The 21,823-nt window shown below is 41.3% G+C and overlaps 1 protein-coding gene across 5 annotated transcripts in view; it reads right to left on the reverse strand.

Annotated features, from left to right (window-relative positions):
• Positions 1–21,823, reverse strand: part of smpd4 (sphingomyelin phosphodiesterase 4) — a 55,086-nt gene that overhangs the window by 15,763 nt on the left and 17,500 nt on the right. For 2 of the 5 annotated variants that reach the window (XM_048611277.1, XM_048611276.1), the window contains 4 exons: positions 16,879–16,950; positions 9,469–9,620; positions 1,726–1,816; positions 349–449 (listed from right to left, as the gene is read on the reverse strand). In XM_048611277.1, coding sequence (XP_048467234.1) covers positions 349–449; positions 1,726–1,816; positions 9,469–9,620; positions 16,879–16,950 — 416 coding nt within the window. Of the gene's footprint in view, positions 1–348; positions 450–1,725; positions 1,817–9,468; positions 9,621–14,074; positions 14,168–15,863; positions 15,876–16,878; positions 16,951–21,823 lie in introns of all 5 variants that reach the window. The other 3 variants (XM_048611273.1, XM_048611274.1, XM_048611275.1) reach the window with 3 other exon arrangements.

Below are 21,823 nucleotides of genomic sequence, written 5' to 3' on the forward strand. Positions count from 1 at the left end.
TTGGCCTGCTGTGTTCATCCAGCCTTGCACCTTGTTGTCTCACACTTATATGTAATATCTGCAGTGTTAGGTACTGCACCTTATAAAAAAGGTAGCTACTGCTTGACATAATGGAAAGAAACAAGCCAAGGTGAACTGCTTTTAACCTGGGGAAGGGCAAGACAGGAAACATGGTCCAGATCTCTCCCATGCTCAGAAATATGGATAATATAAAGAAACTATTTAACTCCACTGTGAACACAAAACTGGGTGTAAAGTGAAGATGACTCGAGCCAAGTTAGAAGGGTATCTTTGCTTGCATTTTAACTGTAATCCCACTGCTATATCAAAGTCTCCCATGTGATTTACCATTTGTCTGGTACGCTGCGATCCATAGAATCAATCAGGCTGAATGGTTTTTCTCCTGCATACCTCCATGGCTGCAGATAGCTCAACCACGTTTCCAAAACCTGCACAGAAAAGCTGAACTATTAAAAAGAGGACAGGCAAAAATTAAAAATTGAACCCTCATTCCAAGGGGCCTTTTGAGAGTCAAGTCATCTGGCTGTATGATTATAAATTTTGAACTTGCAGCTCGATTTTTTCTGAAGATTGAAGCTATCGAGCCGATTCATCAGACTGAAATCATGACACGTTGTTGTACTGGTCATGGCAGCAGAACTAACAACATCACACTGGCACAGTAATACTGTAGTCCTACACTACAACAGGTCCCCGATTTACAAATACCTGACTTACAAATGTGATCCTATCAGGGTGTAATTCTAAAGATCCATCGTATGAACATTTTCCGGACTTATAAACGGCTATATTGTCCTGCTTTGCGTTCCAACCTGGGTACAAATCGATTTGCAAACGGTCTCAAGAAAAGAAGCTATTTGCAACCCAGGGACTGCCTGTCCATTGGCAGCAATACGCTCAATACAGATAGGAATTATACTGTCGTCTGTCAGAACAGTAAAAGTTCAAAAGTGTTTTAATGATGATCTGGACTGTGTGTGATATTGTAAAACAGCTTTGGTCAAAGTTGGGATTTAAGGAAGGTCTTGGAGATGGAGAAGCAGAAGGATAGAGGGAAGGAGTTCATCATTTGAGAACAGAACTACGAGCGGTGCTGATAGGTGCGGAGGAGAGGGCTAAGAGTTCTTGGAAATGTTAGGGCTGGAGAAAACTTTTGAGGTGAGAAAAGGAGGTGAGAAGACAAGGATGTGAATTCAAGTTTGATCTTGGCTAATCATACTTCAAAATTCAGTCAACTTCTTGTCTTTGAATCATTTCAGGCTGGATCATTAAGTATAAATCAGGCCGAGATATATTTTTAATAAGTAAGGGAATCAAGGGTCACAGGGAAAGGCAGAGGAATGGAGTTGAGGATTATCAGATCAGCCATGATCTCACTAAATGGCAGAGCAGACTTGATGGGCTGAATGGCCTACTCCTGCTCCCAGTTTGCATGGTCTGTCGAAATTCAGTTACTAGCATCGGAACATGGCAAAGGTTGTACAGATGTCCAGTGACCCTTCTTCAGAACTGAAACGTTAACTCAAATTTTTCTTCACAGATGTTGCCAGACCTGCTGAGCTTTTCCAGCAACTTCTGTTTTTACCCCCACTATTCAATCTGGTGTCAGTTACTGTGCTTTGAGGAGGAGTTCAACATAATTCCATGTTATAAAGGCTGTTCTATGATAGACATAAAAACATGCAGTGGTCAGTTGCAACATACCGCTCTAAAGGAGGCATCCAGAGGCCAGTGACTGAAACATTGCTGCAGGAACACGTACAACTTCTGCTGAAAAAAACATGAAATCACAGCCCTGCAAGAAAATCAAAGAACAAATTACATCCACCTTAACTGAGCAGCCATGTGCAAGAAATGGAGAAAGATTGCTTCACAGAATCTTAATCTTCACTTTCATAATCAACGGATGTAGTTCAGCCTAAAACCTCCTCCAACCCACAGGAGAGCCATGTGATACAGAACATCATTGCACTTAAGCAGCAAACAACTCTTCTACATTTATTACTGTCATTCACCTCTCAGAAACACACTTGGGTACACAGAGATTTACAGCACAGAACAGACCCTTCAGTCCAACTTGTCCATGCCGACCAGATATCCTAAATAAATCTAGTCCCATTTGCCAACATTTGGCCCAAATCCCTCTAAATCCTTCCTACTCATATACCCATCCAGATGCCTTTTAAAATGTTGCAATTGTACCAGTCTCTAACTCCTCTGGTAGTTCATTCCATACATACACACCCTCTGCATGAAAAGGTTGCCCCCAAGTGCCTTTTAAATCTTTCCCCTCTCACCTTAAACCTATATCCTCTAGTTTTGGACTCCCCTATGCTGGGGAAAAGACCTGTCTATTCACCCTATCCATGCCCCTCACGATTTCATAAGCCTCCATAACGTCATCCCTCATCCTCTGATGCTCCATGGAAAATAGCCCCAGCCTATTCAGCCTCTCCCTGTAGCTCAACCTTGGTAACATCCTTGTAAATCTTTTGAATTCTTTCAAGTTTCACAACATCTTTCCTATAGCAGGGAGACCAGAATTGAACACAGTATTCCAAAGTGGCCTAACCAATGTGCCGTACAGCCGCAACATGACCTCCCAACTCCTATTCTCAATGTACTGACCAATAAAGGCAAGCATACCAAATGCCTTCTTCACTACCCTGTCTACCTGCGATTCTGCTTTCAAGGATCTATGTACCCAAGGTGTCATTGTTTAGCAACACTCCCTAGAACTATACCATCAAATGTATAAGTCCTACCCTAATTTGCCCAACCAAAATGCAGCACCTCACATGTACCCAAATTAAATTCCATTTGCTGCTCCTCAGCCCATTGGCCTATCTGATCAAGGTCCTGCGAGGTAACCTTCTTCACTGTTCATTGCACTATCAATTTTGATGTCATCTGCAAAACTACAACCATGCCTCCTATGTTCACATCCAAATTATTTAAATAAGTGACAAAAAGCAGTGAACCCAACACCAATTCTGCAGCACACTGCTAGTCACGGGCCTCCAGTCTACCTCCAAGCCAATTTTGCATCCAAATGGCTAGCTTTCTCTGGATTCCATGTGATCTAACCTTGCTAACCAGTCTACCATGCGGAAGTTCATTGAATGCCTTACTGAAGTTCATACAGACAACATCATCCACCACTCTGCCTTCAACAACCTTCTTTGTCACTTCTTCAAAAACTCAATCAAGTTAGTGAGACACGATTTCCCATGCACAAAGCCATGCGGACTACCCCTAATCAGTCCTTGCCTTTCCAAATACATGTAAATTCTGTCCCTCAGAATCCCCTCCAATAACTTATCCACCATCGATGCAGTTTCCTGGTTTCTCCTTGCCACCTTTCTTAAATGGTCTTCCAGCACCTCACCTGTGGCTATCGATGATACAAATATCTCAGCAAACAACTCCCTAGCTTCCCACGAAGTTCTAGGGTACACATGATCAGGTCCTGTGGATTTATTTGCCTTTAGACGTTTTAAGACATCCAGCACGTCCTCCCTTGTGACATGACACTTTAAGATATCATTATTTGTTTCCCGATGTTCTCTAACTTCCATACTCTCCTCCACAGTAAACAGTGATGTGAAATATTTGTTTAATATCACACCCACCTTCTGCAGCTCCACATGTAGGCAGCCTTGCTGATCTTTAAGGGACTCTATTCTCTCCCTCGTTGCCCTTTTGTCCTTAATGTATTGTAGAATTCCTTTGGATTCTCCTTAACCCAATTTTCCAAAGCTATCTCATGTTCCTTTCTTGCTCTCCTGATTTCCCTCTTAAGTCTACTCCTACTGCCTTTATACTCAAGGGATTCATTCGATCCCTGCTGTCTATACCTGACATATGCTTCCTTCCTTTTCTTGACCCAGAGCCTCAATTTCTCTAGTCAACCAACATTCCCTACACCTACCAAACTTGCCCTTCACACTAACAAGAACATTGTCTCTGGACTCTCGTTATCTCATTTTTGAAGGCTTCCCACTTCCCTCAGGGGTTAAAGCTGTAACTTCAAGGCATCAAGGCATGATCAACAAATGTTGACATCCACAACTAGTGGGATCATAAAAATTAAAGGCCAAGGACTGAAAAGCCATCAACTCAATTAATGATGTCTCTTCAATAAACCCAATGGTTGCCCCTCTTTTTCGGAGCAAAGTCCATCTCTCCATTCCCATTCTCTCATCAAAACGCACCTCTCTGGTCCTGTCATCAGCTGAAAGCTCATTTCGGTTTTATTCTGTGTTATTCATGGTGGAAGACACTAGTAGCATAACAGAGCTTCAAGGAAGTCAGGGGGCAGGGGTGAGCAGTGGCCATCACTAAGCAGAAGGTGCTGGAGAAGCTGAAAGATTAGAAACTTGTAGGTGGATATATTGCCTGGATCAGTTGGACTAAACCAGGAGTTCTGAAGGAGATAGCTGTGGAGATTGCGGAGGCATCAGTGGTAATCTTTCAGGAATAACTAGAGTCAGGGAGGATGTTAGAGGACTGGAAAATGGCTAATGTAACACCCTATTTAAGAAGGGAGGGAGGCAGAAGACAGGAAACTATAGGTTTGCTAGTCTGACCTGGGTCATTAGTAAGATTCGAGAGTCTGTTATTAAGGATGAGATTGCGGACTACTTGCAAGCGCATAGTAATAAGGCTGGGTCAGCATGGCTTCATCAAGGGGAGGTCACGTTTGACAAATCTGTTAGAATTCTTTGAGGTGGTAATGAGCAAGTTACACAACGGACAGCCAAAGGATGCGATCTATTTGGATTTGCAGAAGGCCCTTGACAAGATGCTGCACAGGAGGCTGCTAAACAAGGTAACAGCCATAGTGTTAGGGGCAAGGTACTGGCATGGCTGACTGGCAGAAAGCAGGGAGTAGGATAAAGGGGTGTTTTTCCAGATGGCAGCCAGTGACTAGTGGAGTTCCATAAGGGTCAGTGTGGGGACAACTATTCATGTTATACATTAACAAGCCAGACAAAGGAACTGAGGGCATTGTTGCTAAGTTTGCAGACGACACAAAGATAGGTGGAGGGACAGGCAGTGTTAAGGAAGTGGGGAGGCTGCAGATGGTCTTGGACAGGCTAGGAGAGTGGGCAAAGAAGTGGCAGATGGAATACAATGTGAGAAAGTGTGAGGTTATGCACATTGGTAGGAAGAATAGAAGCGTAGATTATTTTCCAAATGGGGAAAGGCTTTGGGAATCTGAAGCACAATGGGACTTAGGAGTTTCAGTTCTGGATTTTCTTAAGATCGACATGCAGTTCAGTTGGCAGTTAGGAAGGCAAATGAGGACCAGAATAAACAAACAAATGGGTTTTTGAGGGTGTGCAAGGCTCTGGTCAGTCTGCATTTGAATATTGAGGGTAGTTTTGGGCCCTGTATCTAAGGACAGATATGCTAACCTTGTTGGGTGTCTAAAAGGAGGTCTACAAGAATAACCCTACAAATGTAGGGCTTGTCAAATGTGGAGCAGTTGCGGACTCTGGGTCTACATTCAATGGAATTTAGAAGGATGCGAGGGGATCTCATTGAAGCCTACAAATACTGAGAGGCCTGGAGAAAGTGGACATAGAGTAGATGTTCCCACTACTCAGAGATCCGGACGTTGGGCACGGGCTTAGACTGAAGGTCCATCCCTTTAGAACTGAGATGAGGAGGAACTTCTTCAGCCAGAGGGTGGTGAATCTGTGGAATTCATTGATGCAGAGGGCTGTGGAGACCAAGTTATTGCGCGTATTTAAGACAGAGCTAGAAAGGTTCTTGATTAGTAAGTGGATCAAGGGTTATAGGGAAAAGGCAGGTGAATAGGTTTGGGAAACCCAGACATGATGGAATAGCAAAGCAAACTTGATGAGCTGAATGGCCTAATTCTGTTCCTATGTGTTATGGTCTATGCTAGAGTCTGGCAGATTGCTCCAAATGTTCATCTCTCGGAAAACATCACTCCTTCAAAATCAGCTTAAAAAGAAAAAAAAATCTTCATTGATTTAAATGCGAGTAGGCTGGTCAATTTAAAGGAATATTCTGAACAAACTGTTCTTTCCCATTTTTCCTCGAGACAATTCAGCTTCCCTGGTTTTCCCTCAGTGCATCTCCTTTAGACTTCAGTCTTATTGGTCACCTCTGCCCTGCTATGATTCTTTAGAAAGGCTTTTGGTGAACACACCTTTCCATGTGTGGCCTAACCAAGTACCCCAAGCATTAACTAATAATTGTCCTTTTAATGTGCCCTAGTAGATATTTGATCAGTTTTCCACATTCTAAGTCATCATTTTCCCATTCTAGTCCATTCATCTGCAACATGAAGCAGGCAAGGTGGTAAGCTGAGGCTTGAAAACTGGCACTTGAGATACCAGCGCAGGGCTCTTCATAGTCAGGCAGTGTGCCACACAACATGTGGTGTGTTTAATAATGGACAGTATGCAGTAAAATAACCACATCTCACTCACTGCAACGGTTTTCATCACAGCTTTTCACTGTATCCCTAACTGCTCTGACTTTTCCTCAATATCTTCCCGTTTTATCTCAATGTTCGGACTCTTACTTTTCTCACTGTAACTCATTTCTGCTCCCTCTCAGTGTAATTTTTCTACGCATTTCCATACAGCTCCAGCTGCTTCAAAGGGTGATCTTAGATGAATTATAAGTGTCCTTATGATGAGGAAGGACAGACAACAGAGAATGATGGCTCATCCGTGACCACCTAACAGAAAGCAAGTATGTAACGACATCAGCTCATGTCTGTTATGGTTGAACACCCAATGAGAAAACAAGCAGCAGCACTTTTAGGAACAAAAGCAGAAGTTGCTGGAAAAACTCAGCAGGTCTGGCAGCATCCGTGAAGGGAAAAAATAAATAAATAAATAAATAAGTTAACATTACGGGTCCAGTGACGCTTCCTCAGAATTTTGGGCACAACACGACATCGAACTCTTCTTTCGCTGTCTTCGCCTTCATGCCCCTTTCTTTGGGCAAGAGTCCTCTCCTGGTCCCACAAACCCCTTCGCCCAGTTCCAATACTCTCCCTCCATTGGACCCCTCCCTCTGGCCTTTTACCTGCACTCGATCTGTTCATCGAGAACTGTAAACATGATATTGGTCACCTTAATTTCCCTGCTCCCTCCTCACCAAATCCAATCTATCTCCCTCCGAACTGACTGCACTCCGTGCGCTTAGATCGAACCCTGACTTCGTTACTAAGCCTGCCAATAAGGGTGGTGCTGTGGTAGTCTGGTGTACCGACCTCTACCTTGCAGAGGCTCAGAGCCAGCTCTAAGATACCTCCTATCTTCCCCTTGACCATGCCCCCACCATGACACATCAGGCCATTGTATCAACGACAGTAACTGATCTCATTTCATCTGGTGACCTACCCCACACTGCCTCCAAACTGATAATCCCCCAGCCAGCGTCTAACTCGTCAAAAAAAAAAAAACAAAAAAAACCGAGAAACAGGACTGGTCAGGCAGACCCATTGTTTCAGCCTGTTCCTGCCCCACAGAACTCATCTCTTCCTACCTTGACTCAGTCTTCTCCCCCCAGTCCAATCCCTGCCCACGTACATCCGTGTTTTAAAAAAGTTTGAGGAAGGGTCACTGGACCCGAATCATTAACTGATTTTTTTCTTAACAGATGCTGCCAAACCTGCTGAGCTTTCCAGCAACTTCTGTTTTTGTTCCCGATTTACAGCATCTGCAGTTCTTTCGGTTTTTATTTAGTACTTTTAGAAAAAGCAAGACTGTTTAGAAACGGGCGAGGAGTGAAGATAAATCACTCTCCACATGGTTCTTTAACACATGAGGAAGGGTACGACAGATACATCACAAAGCCAGGGCTCTTAATGTGGCAATGGTAAACAATAAGTTGAAGGTCTGTTTGTATTATTGTGTTGAAAATATTCTCTCCAGTGCACAGCATATACACAGCCTTTTCACAATTAAACTGAGAGAGATGCAAATTAAAGGAAAAATAATTAAAGGACAAAACGCTCAGGGACAGATGTGGGACTCAACCCTTCCAATTCAGTGCAACGAAAATGAGCCCAAACTCAGCAACAATTAACACTAATTTGGAAATGACACTCAGTGAAAGTGTAGACAAATTTTCCTGAGCCCTTTTGTACCTGACTTTGGTACTGTGATGCAACTTGGGACAGTTCTGAAATTAAAAACACATCAGTACAAGTTTTGTTGCTTGATTAAAGAATTGAGGAAAGCTAGCTCCATTACTAATCAATCAGTGCAGGACCTGATCTGAAGCATTTAATGGCACAGGCTGGCAGTAGCCTCATGACTGGGAAGCATTTGAATTGTAGAGGGACTCTCATGTTGGGGGACATTGATGCTGACATAGACAACACCAAATAGAATGTACTTAGGAGCACAAGTTCCATAGGAACAGGTCATTTAGCAACTTCAGCCTGTCCACCATTCAGTGAGACCATGACTGATACCGGTCTTCTCCCATACCAATGAATTCCTTTCGTTAAAAAAAAAAAAAACTTTCAATTGATCATGCATGACAACTATCCACCCAAGAGAGTTCTAAATTTCTACTACCCTTTCTTTGTAGAAATATTTCCTAATTCTATTCATGAAAAGTCTGGGTCTCGTTGTTAGACTGCGCCTGGTCCTAAAGTCCAACCAGCAAAAGCAGCTCCTTACCATCTACCCTATTTCCCTTAATACCCTGAAATCAAATTATCCTTCAGCCATTTCCAAGTTCTACCAAATTCCAGGCAATACAAGCCTGGCTTACTTAATTAGTTGCAAAATACTGCTCTGAAAATTAATTCTTGGAGTCTAGACAGTGTTCAGGTAAATCTATGTTCCACTTTCAATGCATTTAAGGTGACCAATGGTGCTCTCAGCACAGTAGGTTTGGTCTAACCCGGGCTTTATGCAGCAGCAGCATGACGACTTCTATTTTCTTGGCTTTAAGGCACAGAGGGCAGCAAGTCCATTAGCCTCTAACTCTCTGCACTTGTTGAGAACCTTTTGCATACATATATACCGCCACACCCCAAAAAGATATTTTTGAACCTCCACCATTTCTAACTTTTCATCATTTAAAGGGTAGCCAGGTCTTTCCTTTTTAAGGTTCAAAAAAGTGAATGATTTTACACGTACATAAAAACCTATTTACCGCATTTTTGTTTACATATAATCCTTCAAAGTCCCCTTGTAATTTAATGCTTCCATCTGCAGTTTCACTAAGTTGTCTGTCTTTATGCCATCAGCAAACTGGAACATGTGGCTTTTAATCCTACATCAATAATGACTGTACAATATTTGGGTGCCATTGCAGAGATTCTTGCTGGACATAAGTTAGTTCTTGCCATTTGAGGTACCTGCCGCTATCCCCACTGTCTCCGTATCAGCCTGACTGAAATCTTCAGAAATACACAATTCACTAAAAGAATTGGCTAACCTCTTGAATTCCTCCAGTGGACTTGCAGTGTGAGAATGAGTTGAAGGTGAAGGCAAGGCTTGCTCTGGTTTTAGGCTATTGGAGAAACAGTGGAGGTGCTTGACCAGCAGTCTCACCATTAGCACATGCTCCTCTGTTGGAGTGAAGGGTTCCTATCAAATACAGAACAGATGTCAGAAAATGGAGAGAGCATGCAGAATCATAATTCAACACTAAGGCAGTAACTTAATGTAAGGACCCACTTGACTAAATATACCTCCTGCTCAGAACCATTTTTGATGGATCTCACATCTAACAATGACAATGGTAGAGTTAAATAATTAAACTAACATGCACCAAAGGCAATAATTCACCACCTCTGTTCACACCACAAGAACAATTGCACGGTCACTGACTTTCCTCGCTTCTCGTCTCTTCCTAGTAGCATCAGAACTTGTTAAATGGAAAATGGGCCGAAACCTGGGTCCTATCATCTGCAAAGCAGCCTGCTCACACATCACTTCATTCAAATTCACAGGTCTCATTCAAAATGAACTCTCACTTGTGTATAACGGGCTCACCCAGCAACAAGATCCAAAATTTCCTTTCTGATCTGTGAAATTAATAGATTTTGACCAAGATGAGAGTCAGGGCTCAGGATTGAAAAGTCAAAAAACAAAAATAGCCTAGGTTCCCATTTTTAATTGTGATGCTGTGGCTCCTGTTTGGGTTGTGTTAATATGTACACCAAGTGCAAACAACTGCAGGTAAAGCTGCGTTTTCAGCCTGCAGCTAAATGGCCAACACTCTCAATGTACATTCAGTGTAGACCAATTAGTCAAGATGCCAAGGGAGGTCCAAGAATCAGTCATTTCAGGGACTAAAGAGGGAAAGAAATCCAATTAAAATCAAGCACAGAGAAACAGGGTTGAGGTCAAGTGAGTCACAGTCTTCAGGGGTGAGGGTAGGAAAAGATGGTGTCGTTCTTAACCAAAAAACACATCCAGTCACACAATGTGCAAATCCTGTTAACTGGGAAGTGCACTGGGAGACAGTGGACTATATGGTTGGACTGTATTAGCAACAGTAGAGGGAAAGTGACAATAAAGTACAAGAGATGACACTGAACAGAATGATGCTGAACTAGTCACATTCTCAAAGAAGAACATTTAAGCAACTTGGATCAAATAATGACAATGTCACTGTTGCCTGAGCATTTGAACATCAGAGTCAAGTTATTCCAGGACAGGATGCCTCCCGCTTCCCTCTGATTTGCCAGATCTCATGCTGTTTGTTTGTATGTAGTTAGTTAACGGTTAACAGTTTCCTCCAGTCAACCACCAAGCGATGGGGCTGGAACTTATTCTTTCTCCGACTCTGCTCAGTAACTTCTTTCAGGACCAGCCTAGGCGAGGGGCACAGCCTCTTACATATCAATTTGTCCAGCATTCGGACAGCAATTTCTCCATTAATAGTTTCACTTCAGCATCCTAGACTTGAAAGTCAGGCTGAAGTATCATAAACAAAAAGTACTGATTATCACATCCGGTTATGTTGTGGGAGACACCTGACTACATCTGCTGCATCCCAAATAGGATATAATAATGATAAATCAAGTTAAATGTAAATATAACATAACAGGCTATAATTGATACTGCTGTTCTGAGTGTTACCTGGAATTGGGGCAAACCCTTTCTGCACATGCTGGCTATCATTTCAATCTTACTGCAGGCAAGAAATTCTGATGTGAAGTCACAACAAATATTCCCATGCAATTAAGTCACCAACACCGAAAATAAAATTCACAAAAAAAAATACTGAAGAAATGAAAACAGTTAGGAGGCCAGGATTTGTCTTGGATGGACAATGGGAAAAAGTCACATCTGTAACAGCATATTGGAATTCATTAAGACCCTGTTGCGCAGAATTCACCACCTTTAATGTATAAAAATGGTGATTATCAAGTTTATTTCTTGGTACCAACAACTCTCTGCCTACAAAAGGCAGTCTTTGGCACCCTTTCCATTTCAAGCAGTGGAACATACATCACGCAGGATGGTACCATGCATACTGTACGCTGTCAAATCCCAACAGGAGAAAGGTATGAACTAACAGACAAGCTAAACATAAAACACAGGATTTGGCCAACTGTTCCGTATTTATTAACGGTGTATAACCAAAGTCATCCAAGAAAAATGCTGAGTTGAAACATCTACAATAGCAGAATGCTAACACACCACAAAGAAAGCCACATGGTAACCCAAGGCAATTTGTAAATAAAATGTTACATACATGGCAAAACAACAGAACTCTGGTGAAATAAAAATAAGTAATCCTCAAAATCTTAGTGCCAAATGATGTTCTTGTTTTTGAGTATGTTGAAACAAAGACTGGTCTCATTCAGCCTGGAGATCTTCAAATGTTTCCAAGTGCAAATCTCTTGCTCTCTCAGCTACTGGTCTTGCAGGTACCCATGCAATAATTCCTTTTAATCTCAAAACTTAGATCTTGAAGGTGGCAGGAGAAATTGAGAGCTGGTCAGTTAAGCATATAAGACCTTGGATTTCATAGATTGAGGTGCAGATAACACAAGAAGTTACGTTGAACCTTAAGAAAGCTTTAAGTCACAACTGGAATATTGCATTCAGTTCTAGTCATACTTTAGGAAGGGTACAAAAATCTTAGAGTGCAAAGGAGATTTACCAGAACTGTTCCAAGGATCAGGGGTGGAGGTTTAGTTACAAGTTTAGGTTACAGAAGCTGGGATTGTTTTCCCTTGGAGCAGAAATTAAGGTGGGATTTGACAGAGGTGTACAAGATTAAGACAGGTTTAGATAAGGCAGACAATGAAAAGCTGTTTCCATTAGCTGCAGAGACACATTTAAGGTTTTGGGTAAGAGATATGGGGCATCTAAGAAAAATTGTTTTTATGCAGCACGGCAGGTGGTAGTAACTTCAAATTTGTTGACTAGGAGGATAGCAGAAGTGGAGATGATAGCAATTTCAATGGAGAATTGGATGGGCACTTGAGGGAAATAAACCTGCAGGGTTACGCAGATAGAGCAAGGGAAAGGGACGAACTGGAGAGCCAGGGACTGAAAAGTCTTTCCTCTACGTGATGACGACCATATCTCTAGACTCCCTCTCTCAACAATTCTAAGCCAGCCACACACTGTGCAATGCTCCTTGACTGAAGTGTGAATCAATTTGTCCAAGGCTGAAGCTGATGCTGGCTAAGCCAGCACTTATTGCTCATTCTCAATTGTCCTGTAGAACATGGTAGGAATTCACTGCTTTGAACTACTGTAGTCCTGGTTATGTAGGTATGCCTGTAGGGATATTCACTGCTGTTAGGGAGGGAATTCCAAGATTTTAAGCCAGCAATACAGAAGGGATAATGTGATTCTAAACAGGATGACGTGTGGCTTGGATGGGAACTGGCAGGTCGTGGCGCTCCCATGCATCTATTTTCCTGGTTTCCTACATAATAGATGTTGTGGGTTGGGAAGGTGCAATTGAAAGAGTCTTTACTGCAGGCCCTGCTCTTCAAAATAGCGCATGAGAATTTTTACATCCACCTGAGGGTAATAAGCCTCCCTTGGTTGGGAACCGCATCAATTTTTGGCCAAGTTGTTTAATTTTAGGTCTCCAGCACTGTTCTGTTCTTCAATTGAAAGATGTGTCTCCATATACTTCTTAACATGTTCCAACATATGTCTCATGCTAAAGCACAGGCTCTCAAAATGATTAACTGTCCGAATATTGATGGCTCTTCTCCTCTCTTTCCAATTGCTCAGGAGTTTGTTAGTCTCAGCCTGACTCTTCCTCATAACGTCTTTTTCAACCATCTAACTTTTCTTCAGGTCTCATCCACTGCGTTCTGTTGCTTTCACCCAACTTGCAATATCTCGGGTCAACAAAAATTGATGGTAATTTTAAAAAGAGCATTTCCTAATGTCCCTCTCAAATAAAATCAACAATTTATGCCTCAGTGACACTATTGTAATATTTCATTTATTGAACCTCGAAGACTTAAGTGTTTTCATTCCCCTTCTTCCTGGTCCTGTCCAACAGTTACAGACAGCAAGACAGGAAAGCATCCAGACACTGCATTGGGTTTTGGGCTGCACAGAGAGTCAATTGCTGTTGAAGAGTGTTAGGCACCAGGGAAGAAACCAAGCTCCTGGGAAGCAGCAAAGAGATAGCAAATCTACAGGAGATAGCAAGGCTACGAAATAGGATTAGTTATTCAAAAGCTTGTATTTAGCAGATGTTTTTCCAGTTTTTTCTTGAGAGAGTTATCAACCTCTTGTCCTTCAGTGATCAAATTGTAGCATTTTATGCTGTGACACAAATTGATTTAAAGCAGTACCTTAGGTAACTGGTCTCATTTCACAGTATCCCAGGCCCACATACAGTCAATCAGCTGGCTTGTACACTCAGTACTTGATTGACAGCCTCAGTTAAGAGTCCCATCACGGGACAACCCACTTCCTGAAACATAGTAGACACCATCCTGCACTCAGGAGTCACTGATTGGCACTATTTGGACACCACAGATTCTGAGTTTTACCATGTGGCTGACAAGATTTATTAAGACACCAAAAATGAAAATAAAAAAAGGTACTTGGTAAGTGTGGAAGGTGCCATGGCCAGGCAGTGGCGATGTAGTGTTGTACTGAGTACTGCAAATACCGAGGCGGTACTGTAGCACTTCCAACTGGGGGTTAGCATCCGAGAACAAGACAATACAAAGAGGAAAGCATTAACCCAGAGAGAGAGAGAAAGAAACATTATAAATACAGCAAATCAACATTTAAAAACATTCATTCATTGCTAACATTTAATATACATAAACGAGCATCATTAGCCCCTATACTGCCAAACTCCAGCTTCTAAAAACCATTATTAAGAAGTGAACAACTTTTACAGCCATTGGATCACAGTGGGATTGAAAGTTGATTATGGGTATTAGGTGTCAGATAAAGGCAATAGGTAGCAGATTGGAATGATGTCCAATTACCAAGCAGAACATTATATTGATGTGGGTTTAAAAAAAAAAAAGAGATCACCACATTAGTGAAACAAACTATTGCTCCCAGGCCAACGTCAAGGACCAGGAGCAGTGCTAATCAAGTTCATTCAACAATGCTCCCTGCGCATCAAACATGCTCAGGACAGGGACAGCACAGTTCAGATACAGAGTCAACTTTCCTCTACAGTGCTCAATATGTCAATGGATTCAGATTATACGCAGACTGCAAACAGGGATTTCAATTTGATGAGGACCATCAGTGAGATCGGTGGCCTGTCCCACAACCAGTACCAGACCACAGCACACAGCACGGCACTGATATTTGTAAATGAACCATGTGTTAGTAATGGCGATAAAACTTTGTTAGAAAAGACCACTGCAGATTTTTAATGAGGGACATTGTTTAGTGATAAATTTTGTAGAAGTATGTACGATCCTGCAACATTCTAAATATCTAGGTATCTAACCCAATGTTGTAAGTTGCCTTAAAGTGTTTGAAGAGAACAGTGAAGATGGAGCTGTGCTCTGTATCGGAGCTGTGCTCTGTATCGCACCCTTGCTGCACCTGTCCTGGGAGAGCTTGATATTGATAGGGAATGTCTTGTCTGAAATTAAAATGTTCCATTCTCGAGTACAAACATCCCTCACCTTGAAGTGCCCAAAAAGAAACATTTTGCAGAACTACTCTGCAGTCTCAAGCCTTCCATTTCCGGAAAGCCGGACAGATGCTTTTGGCACTGAACAAATGCTGGATGGCAGTTAAGGGGGTAAGCCATGACTGATACAAATTTGAAACACTGAGTAGTACATTACAAGAACATGATCATGATCAATTTACCAACAATTCTGAAATATACATTTTTAGTCAATGCAGCATTACTAAAGTCACAGAGGCTGCCCAGGAGGAACCAAAGCTAGTAGTGTTGTCACTGGGTTTGCATTGTAGAGTTTGAAATTTTCATGTCCGCTTGAACTGGCAACATGCAAATATCTTTAAAAATGTTAAATAAACAGAGTCACAACACTGCAATAGGTTATATCACGTTAACCCTTTTGAATTCTGAAGGATGCTCAGCTTTTGAAATACTGGTCTCATTTTTGGCTCATTTATGAAAATCTAAACATTTGATCATCTTAGTGCCCAGTAGTTAGTCTAGCGGTGTGCTCTAGAGTGGTCAACTAGATAGGGCTTAATACAGGACTGCCAAGCTGTAAATTCAACCCATCAGTAAGGCGAGGTCATTGATGGTTTGAAATACAGGCAGAGAACAATTCTCACCATCTTCTTAAAAGAAGAAAATTATGAAAAGTAGGTTAATGCTGAGGCAGACCCTCATCCTCAAAGGAGTTAACTTGAGTTAGTCGGTTTCAAAGTGAATACCTGCGGCCCTGGCTTGCAATGCCCCGAACGCACAAGGCAGGCAGAATCAAAGCGGAGACGATGAAGATGACGAGGGGGAGAAAAAAAAGAAAATAATGTAGAGGCATAAAGCACATGCACCCAAAGCATCAAATCAACACGACGTGCAAAGCTGGAGCAGAGCTCTAAAGTGCGGCCAAACTAACTGGTCACCCACAGATTCAAAAACTCCACCCTGTACAATAGGGAGTCTCAGGGCAGCATGAATGTGCTATTGGGAGCTCTGGTTCACAAAATGAAACAGTTTCCGGCATCCGCAGTTCTTTCGCTTTTTATTCCAAGCAATAACTCTGCTTCAGGGGAGTGGTGTACAGGTTGCTTCCAGGTGCAATTGGGATGTTAGAATTTACTTATGAAATCTGATATTGAATCATAATACCACAGTGACCAAAAACAAATTACTGCAAAAGTTGAAATTTTGAAAATGCCTAAAAAGTGGAGAAAGGAACAAAGTAAAATGCTTCTCCTACAAATTCTCCTCTAAGTCTCATACCATTTTTAAATAGATCAGTGTCGCTGGGTCAAAATCCTGGAATTCTCTCCCCAACAGCACTGGCAATGTACCTATACAACATGGACTTCAGTGGTTCATGAGGGAAGCTCACCACCACCTTCTCCAGGGCAATTAGTGAAGAGTAATAAATCCTAGCCTGACCAACAATATTGCATCCCATGAGAGATTACAAGAAAATTTAAACTTCACAGTATACCAAAATGAGGATTAGTCTAATCACAGTGGTCAGGAATCATGTAGGGAGCACTCCTTTAGAGCTTGAAACACAAAATCGGTTTCAATAAAGCAGCACAGCAGATTAAAAAAATAAGGGGCTTGCAGGTTAAATCCAGATTAGTAAACCATTTTCAACTTTACGACTGCAGTATGCTGGAGCCTGCGCAAAGCACTTGAGACAAAGAGATAAAGCAGTCAGCTCAATTCATCAGAAAACAAATGGGAAAACAATATGGGAACACATACCTTGACATGGGGAGACTGCATTTTCTGATACAATTCCAGTGAATAATGGTGAAGCCACATTTCAATGAAAATCTGAGTGTAAATAACAGGAAAGAAAAAAGGTAACAAGCATTTAGGTCACCTCTTCTGTACCAGCTCTCGCATCCAAACTCCTCCCTCCTCCACCTCAACCCTTCCATCCTGGTGTGCTTCAAAAGCCCTGCCATCACATTTTGGCCTTGACTCAAAAGCCCATCATGCAAGTTATTTGAAACTTTTAAAATTTACAAATACCTCTGTTTTCCAGGGGATTTAACAGGTTAAATATAGTTCCCTCTGCTTGAACTTGTCTGGCACATTTGAAAATATTTCTAATCGACAAAGGTCTCCAAGGCTGTGCAGAAACTCCTGCTCACACAGATGGCCAATAATTTCTGCCTCAATCACTCCCTTGATGCTGACAGTTCTCATTAGGGTCAAGAATTTTTGCTCAGTCTGATCCCTGTTCATGTATGCCCTTCCTTGAATTGTGGAATATGCACTAGGATTTTGCTGCTCTTTAGAACTCAGCATTACACCATATATTCACCCAAAGAGAAACTGCAGGAGAAGGCAGAGGCAAGCAAACAGGAATTTATTTCTTCACTCCCTGTCAGCTTTCTGAAATTCATTTCAATACACAGTCAAACAAAAACACAAGACAGTGAAGAAATCATGCAAAATGCAGAGTGAGGCACAAAACAACTTAATTCAGCACCATGGCTTTTCTGGCTAAGAGATCAAGTCTGACCAATTAGACACGAACAAGGACACTGAGTAACGGGAGGTCTTCAAAAGAGCAGATAACTTGAATGACTAAGGACATTCTCACCAGCTGGAAAGACAGGGCATTGAAAGCTAAAGTCAGCATGATGGCTGTGGTTAGCACTGCTGCCTTAGTGCCAGGGACCCAGGTTCAATTCCAGCCTCGGTGGAGTCTGCACATTCTCCCCATGTTTGCGTGGGTTTCCTCCGCGTGCTCTGGTTTCCATCCAAAGATATGCAGGTTAAGTGGATTGGCCATGTTAAATTGCCCGTAGTCTCCAGGGATGTGCAGGCGAGGGTGCATTTGCTATGGGAAATGCAGGGTTACAGCGTTAGGGCAGAGGGGAGAGTCTGGGTAAGACGCTCTTCAGAGTTGGTGTAGACTTGATGGGCCAAATTGCCTGTTTCCACACTGTAGGGATTCTATGATCTATGAGTCTATGATCAAAGTTTCCTGGATGACTAAAAGGTAAAAATTAAAATGGAAGTTAAAAGAGGTTCATGAAAAAATGCCAGGTTCATTATTTCAAGGAAAATCAAGTTCAATACAAAAAGAGGGGAACTTAAAAGTGAAAAGGGAGCAGCAATGACAGTCTGAGAGACTAGGTTAGTAGGCAGCCTAACAAAACTTATGACTTTATCAACAGTAAACGGATAATCAAAGGAAGAGTGGGACCAACAGGAACAAAAAAAAAGGAAAATGACCTTCTGGAGACAGAGGGCACAGCTGAGGTATTAAAATGAACATTCACAAAGAAAAAGGTTACTGCCAATGTAGTTACGAAGAGGCAGCAGAGAAATTGGATAGGACAGAAATCACTGAAGAGAAAAAGTGATTAAAAGGTTGCCAGCCTCGAGGTGGAATTACACGCTTGTTTCACAAGAGGAAAGGATTTATATCGTAAAATAACAAGTCAGTCAGCTTAACATTAATGGTGGGGAACTTTGAAACAATATCTGGCACAACATTAATTCACCCTTGTAAATATATGGATGAATAAAACAAAACTAGCATAGATTTATTCAATGTAAACTGTGTTTGACAAACTCGAGTTCTTAAACACTGAAGCTTATCATACAGGGTGGATCTTGCAGTTGCTCCTGGGAGTGCAGGCTTAGTTAAAGATTTATTATAGTTTTATTACAGTTATATTTCACCAGTATAACATTTTTATTCTTTTTGTTTCATTAACAGTAAGAAAAAAAACCCAAAAAACCAGACAAAAAAAGCAACTGATTTTTTGTCAAATGGACCTTGTTTTAAATGAGCTTTTCAGGGTCTATAGTGAACAGCTGAAGTTTTTTTATTCTAAAAAAAACTTAGAAGCTTAGCAAAAACTGTACACGTTAAAGGGAGTAGTATTTTTGTCACATTGCAAGAGTTGATCATGATTTTTTTCCTCAATTTAGATTTTCTTTTAAATCGAGCTTTTTGGAGGCCTTCAGAGAACAGCGGAGGTATTTTTTAATTCTAAATTTAGAAGTTTAAGAAAAAAAAACTATAGAAACTTTAAAGGGATTTTTTTTTAAACATTGCAAAAGTTTTTTTGAAAAGCCAAACTTTTTTTTAAAATAAGGAGTTGTTTTTAATTTCAGGTAGTATATTCTCAGTTTTTTCATCACTTACAGAAAATGATGTTAGGTAGTTTATTTTATGTATCAGGTGTTATTGAAGGTTGCTTTTTTTAGGCTTAATGTTATTAATGTACCTTAATGGCATAAGGTACAGTGAGATGGCTAGTAGATTCAGAAAAGTTATTACACAGCAGGATCAGTCTGATTGATGGGTGACTGTTGGGAAAGGCAAGAATACAGTTCAAAAGTTCCGGTGGCTATTCCTCTATTAAAAAGATATTCAATTTTTGGAACTGTAGAAGGGGATAGTCTCTCAGAGGAAAATGGAAGGGGCAGTTAGATATTGGACAGTTGGAATGATTCTTATGTTAGGCAGCGTTTGACAAAATTTAATTCTTATAGGGGGCTCTCCTGTCAGGGCATAGACAGGAGATTCTGTGGCAGTGAGGGTAAATTTAGGATGGTTTGTTGCTTTCTTGGTGCTAGGATTAAGGACATCTCTAAATGTTTCAAACATATTGTTAAAGGTGAGTTTGAGATGCCAGAAATTATTGTACACACTGGTAGGAATGACATTTTTAGGAAAAAGATTAAAGCAGTACATTGTGAATTTAAGAAGTTAGGTAGAAAATTAAAAAATAGAACCTTAAAAATAGTAATTTTTGGTTTACCCCCAATGCCAAATTCAAACAAGGGAACAAACAAAAGGTTAAAAGGAGATAAATCAGTGGTTGCAGAGTTGGCGTACTGTTCGTGGATTTAAGTTTTTGGACAATTGGAATGCCTTTTAGGCTACAAAAGACCTGTTCAAAAAAGGATCGGTCTAACTGATTTGGAAGAGGTCCAATATCTTAGCAGGGAGATTTGCTTGTTCCACTAAGGGAGACTTTATACTGAAGGGGGTGGGTGAGTGAAGGAATTATAAGCAGTAATGTAAAAGAAAGGATTGATGGGGAAGGTTCTGAATGTGAAGAGAACACGTCAATTAGTAAAGACAGATAAGAGAAAGTCAGAGTATGTAGTAACTCTGAACTAAAGTGCATTTATTTTAATGCAAGGGGTTTTACAGGTAAGGCTGATGAACGCAGAGCATGTTTAAGAACATGGGATTAGGACAATATAGCCATTACCAAAACTTGGCTGAGAGATGGACAAGACTGGCAGCTCAATGTTCCGGGTTTTACATGCTATAGGTAGGAAAGGAGGCAAGAAAGGTGGTGGTGGTGGTGGTTGTTTTTGATCAAGGAAAACATTACTGCTGTAACTAGAGAAGATATTTCTGAAAAATCGTCCAGTGAAAATATATGCGCAGAAAGAAGAAAGGAAAGATCACCTTGATGGGATTGTATTATAGGTGCCCCAATATTAAAGAGGGAAATTGAGAAACAAATATCTAAGGAGATCTCACATATATGTAAGCATAATGAGGTTGTAATAATGGGGAATTTTAATTTCCCAAACATTAACACTATGGTTGCCCCAGTCAAAGATTTGTATGGTGAAAAATTTGTTAAATGTGGATGCTTCTTCTAGAGAAGTAGCAAAACTAGACCTTCTTTTGGGCAATAAGGCAGGGCAGGTGACTGAAATAAAAGTGGGGGAACACTTTGGGTCTAGCGATCATAATTCTATTAGTTTCAAAATGGTTATGGAAAAGGATAAGCCTTCCATAAAAGGTAAAAAGTTTTAATTGGAAGAAAACAAATTTTAATGGTATGAGACAAGACCTTTCAAATCTTGATTGGAGTTGACTGTTCGCAGGTAAAAGGACATACTGACAAGTGGGAGGTGTTCAAGAGTGTGATGACAAGAAATCAGAGGCAGTATGTTCCTGTCAGAGTGAAGGGTAAATCTGGTAAGATTAAGTAACAATAGAAGAAGAAAGATATTGAGGTTCTAGTCAAGAATAAAAGAGAAACTTATTTTAGATTATAGACATGGTTGAATTGAATCTCTTAATCAATATAGGGTGTCGGGGCATCCTTGAGAGAAACCTGGAAGGCAAAGAGGGGATGTGAGATAGCATTGGCAGATAAGGTTAAGGATAATCCAAAGTGATTCTACAAATACATTATGAGCAAGAGGGTAACTAGAGAGAGGGTAGGGCCTCTTAAAGATCAAGGAGGTCATCTTTGTGTTGAACCCCAGGAGATGGGAGAGATACTAAATGAATATTTTGCCTTTGAACGTACCTTCCAGATGAAGCAACACTTCACCTGCACTTCCCAGAACCTAGTCTACTGCATTCGCTGCTCACTATGTGGTCTCCTCTACATTGGGGAAACGAAGTGTAGACTGGGTGACTACTTCGCAGAATATCTACATTTTGCTCGCAAAAAAGACCCTGAACTACCTGTTGACTGCCACTTTAACGCACCACCCTGCTCCCTGGCCAACATGTGTCTCAGGTTTGCTGCAGTCTTCCAGCGAAGCCCAACGCAAGCTGGAGGAGCAACACCTCTTTCCACTTGGGGACCCTGTAGCCCTCCGGACTCAATATCAAGTTCAATAATTTTAGGGTCTAAACTCTCCCATGTCCCAGCCCCCTGCCCCACACACCAGGCCTTGTTATCAGAGATAGTAGGAA

The sequence above is a fragment of the Rhincodon typus genome, chromosome 24, assembly GCF_021869965.1.
Source record: "Rhincodon typus isolate 14 chromosome 24, sRhiTyp1.1, whole genome shotgun sequence".
NCBI lineage: Eukaryota > Metazoa > Chordata > Chondrichthyes > Orectolobiformes > Rhincodontidae > Rhincodon > Rhincodon typus.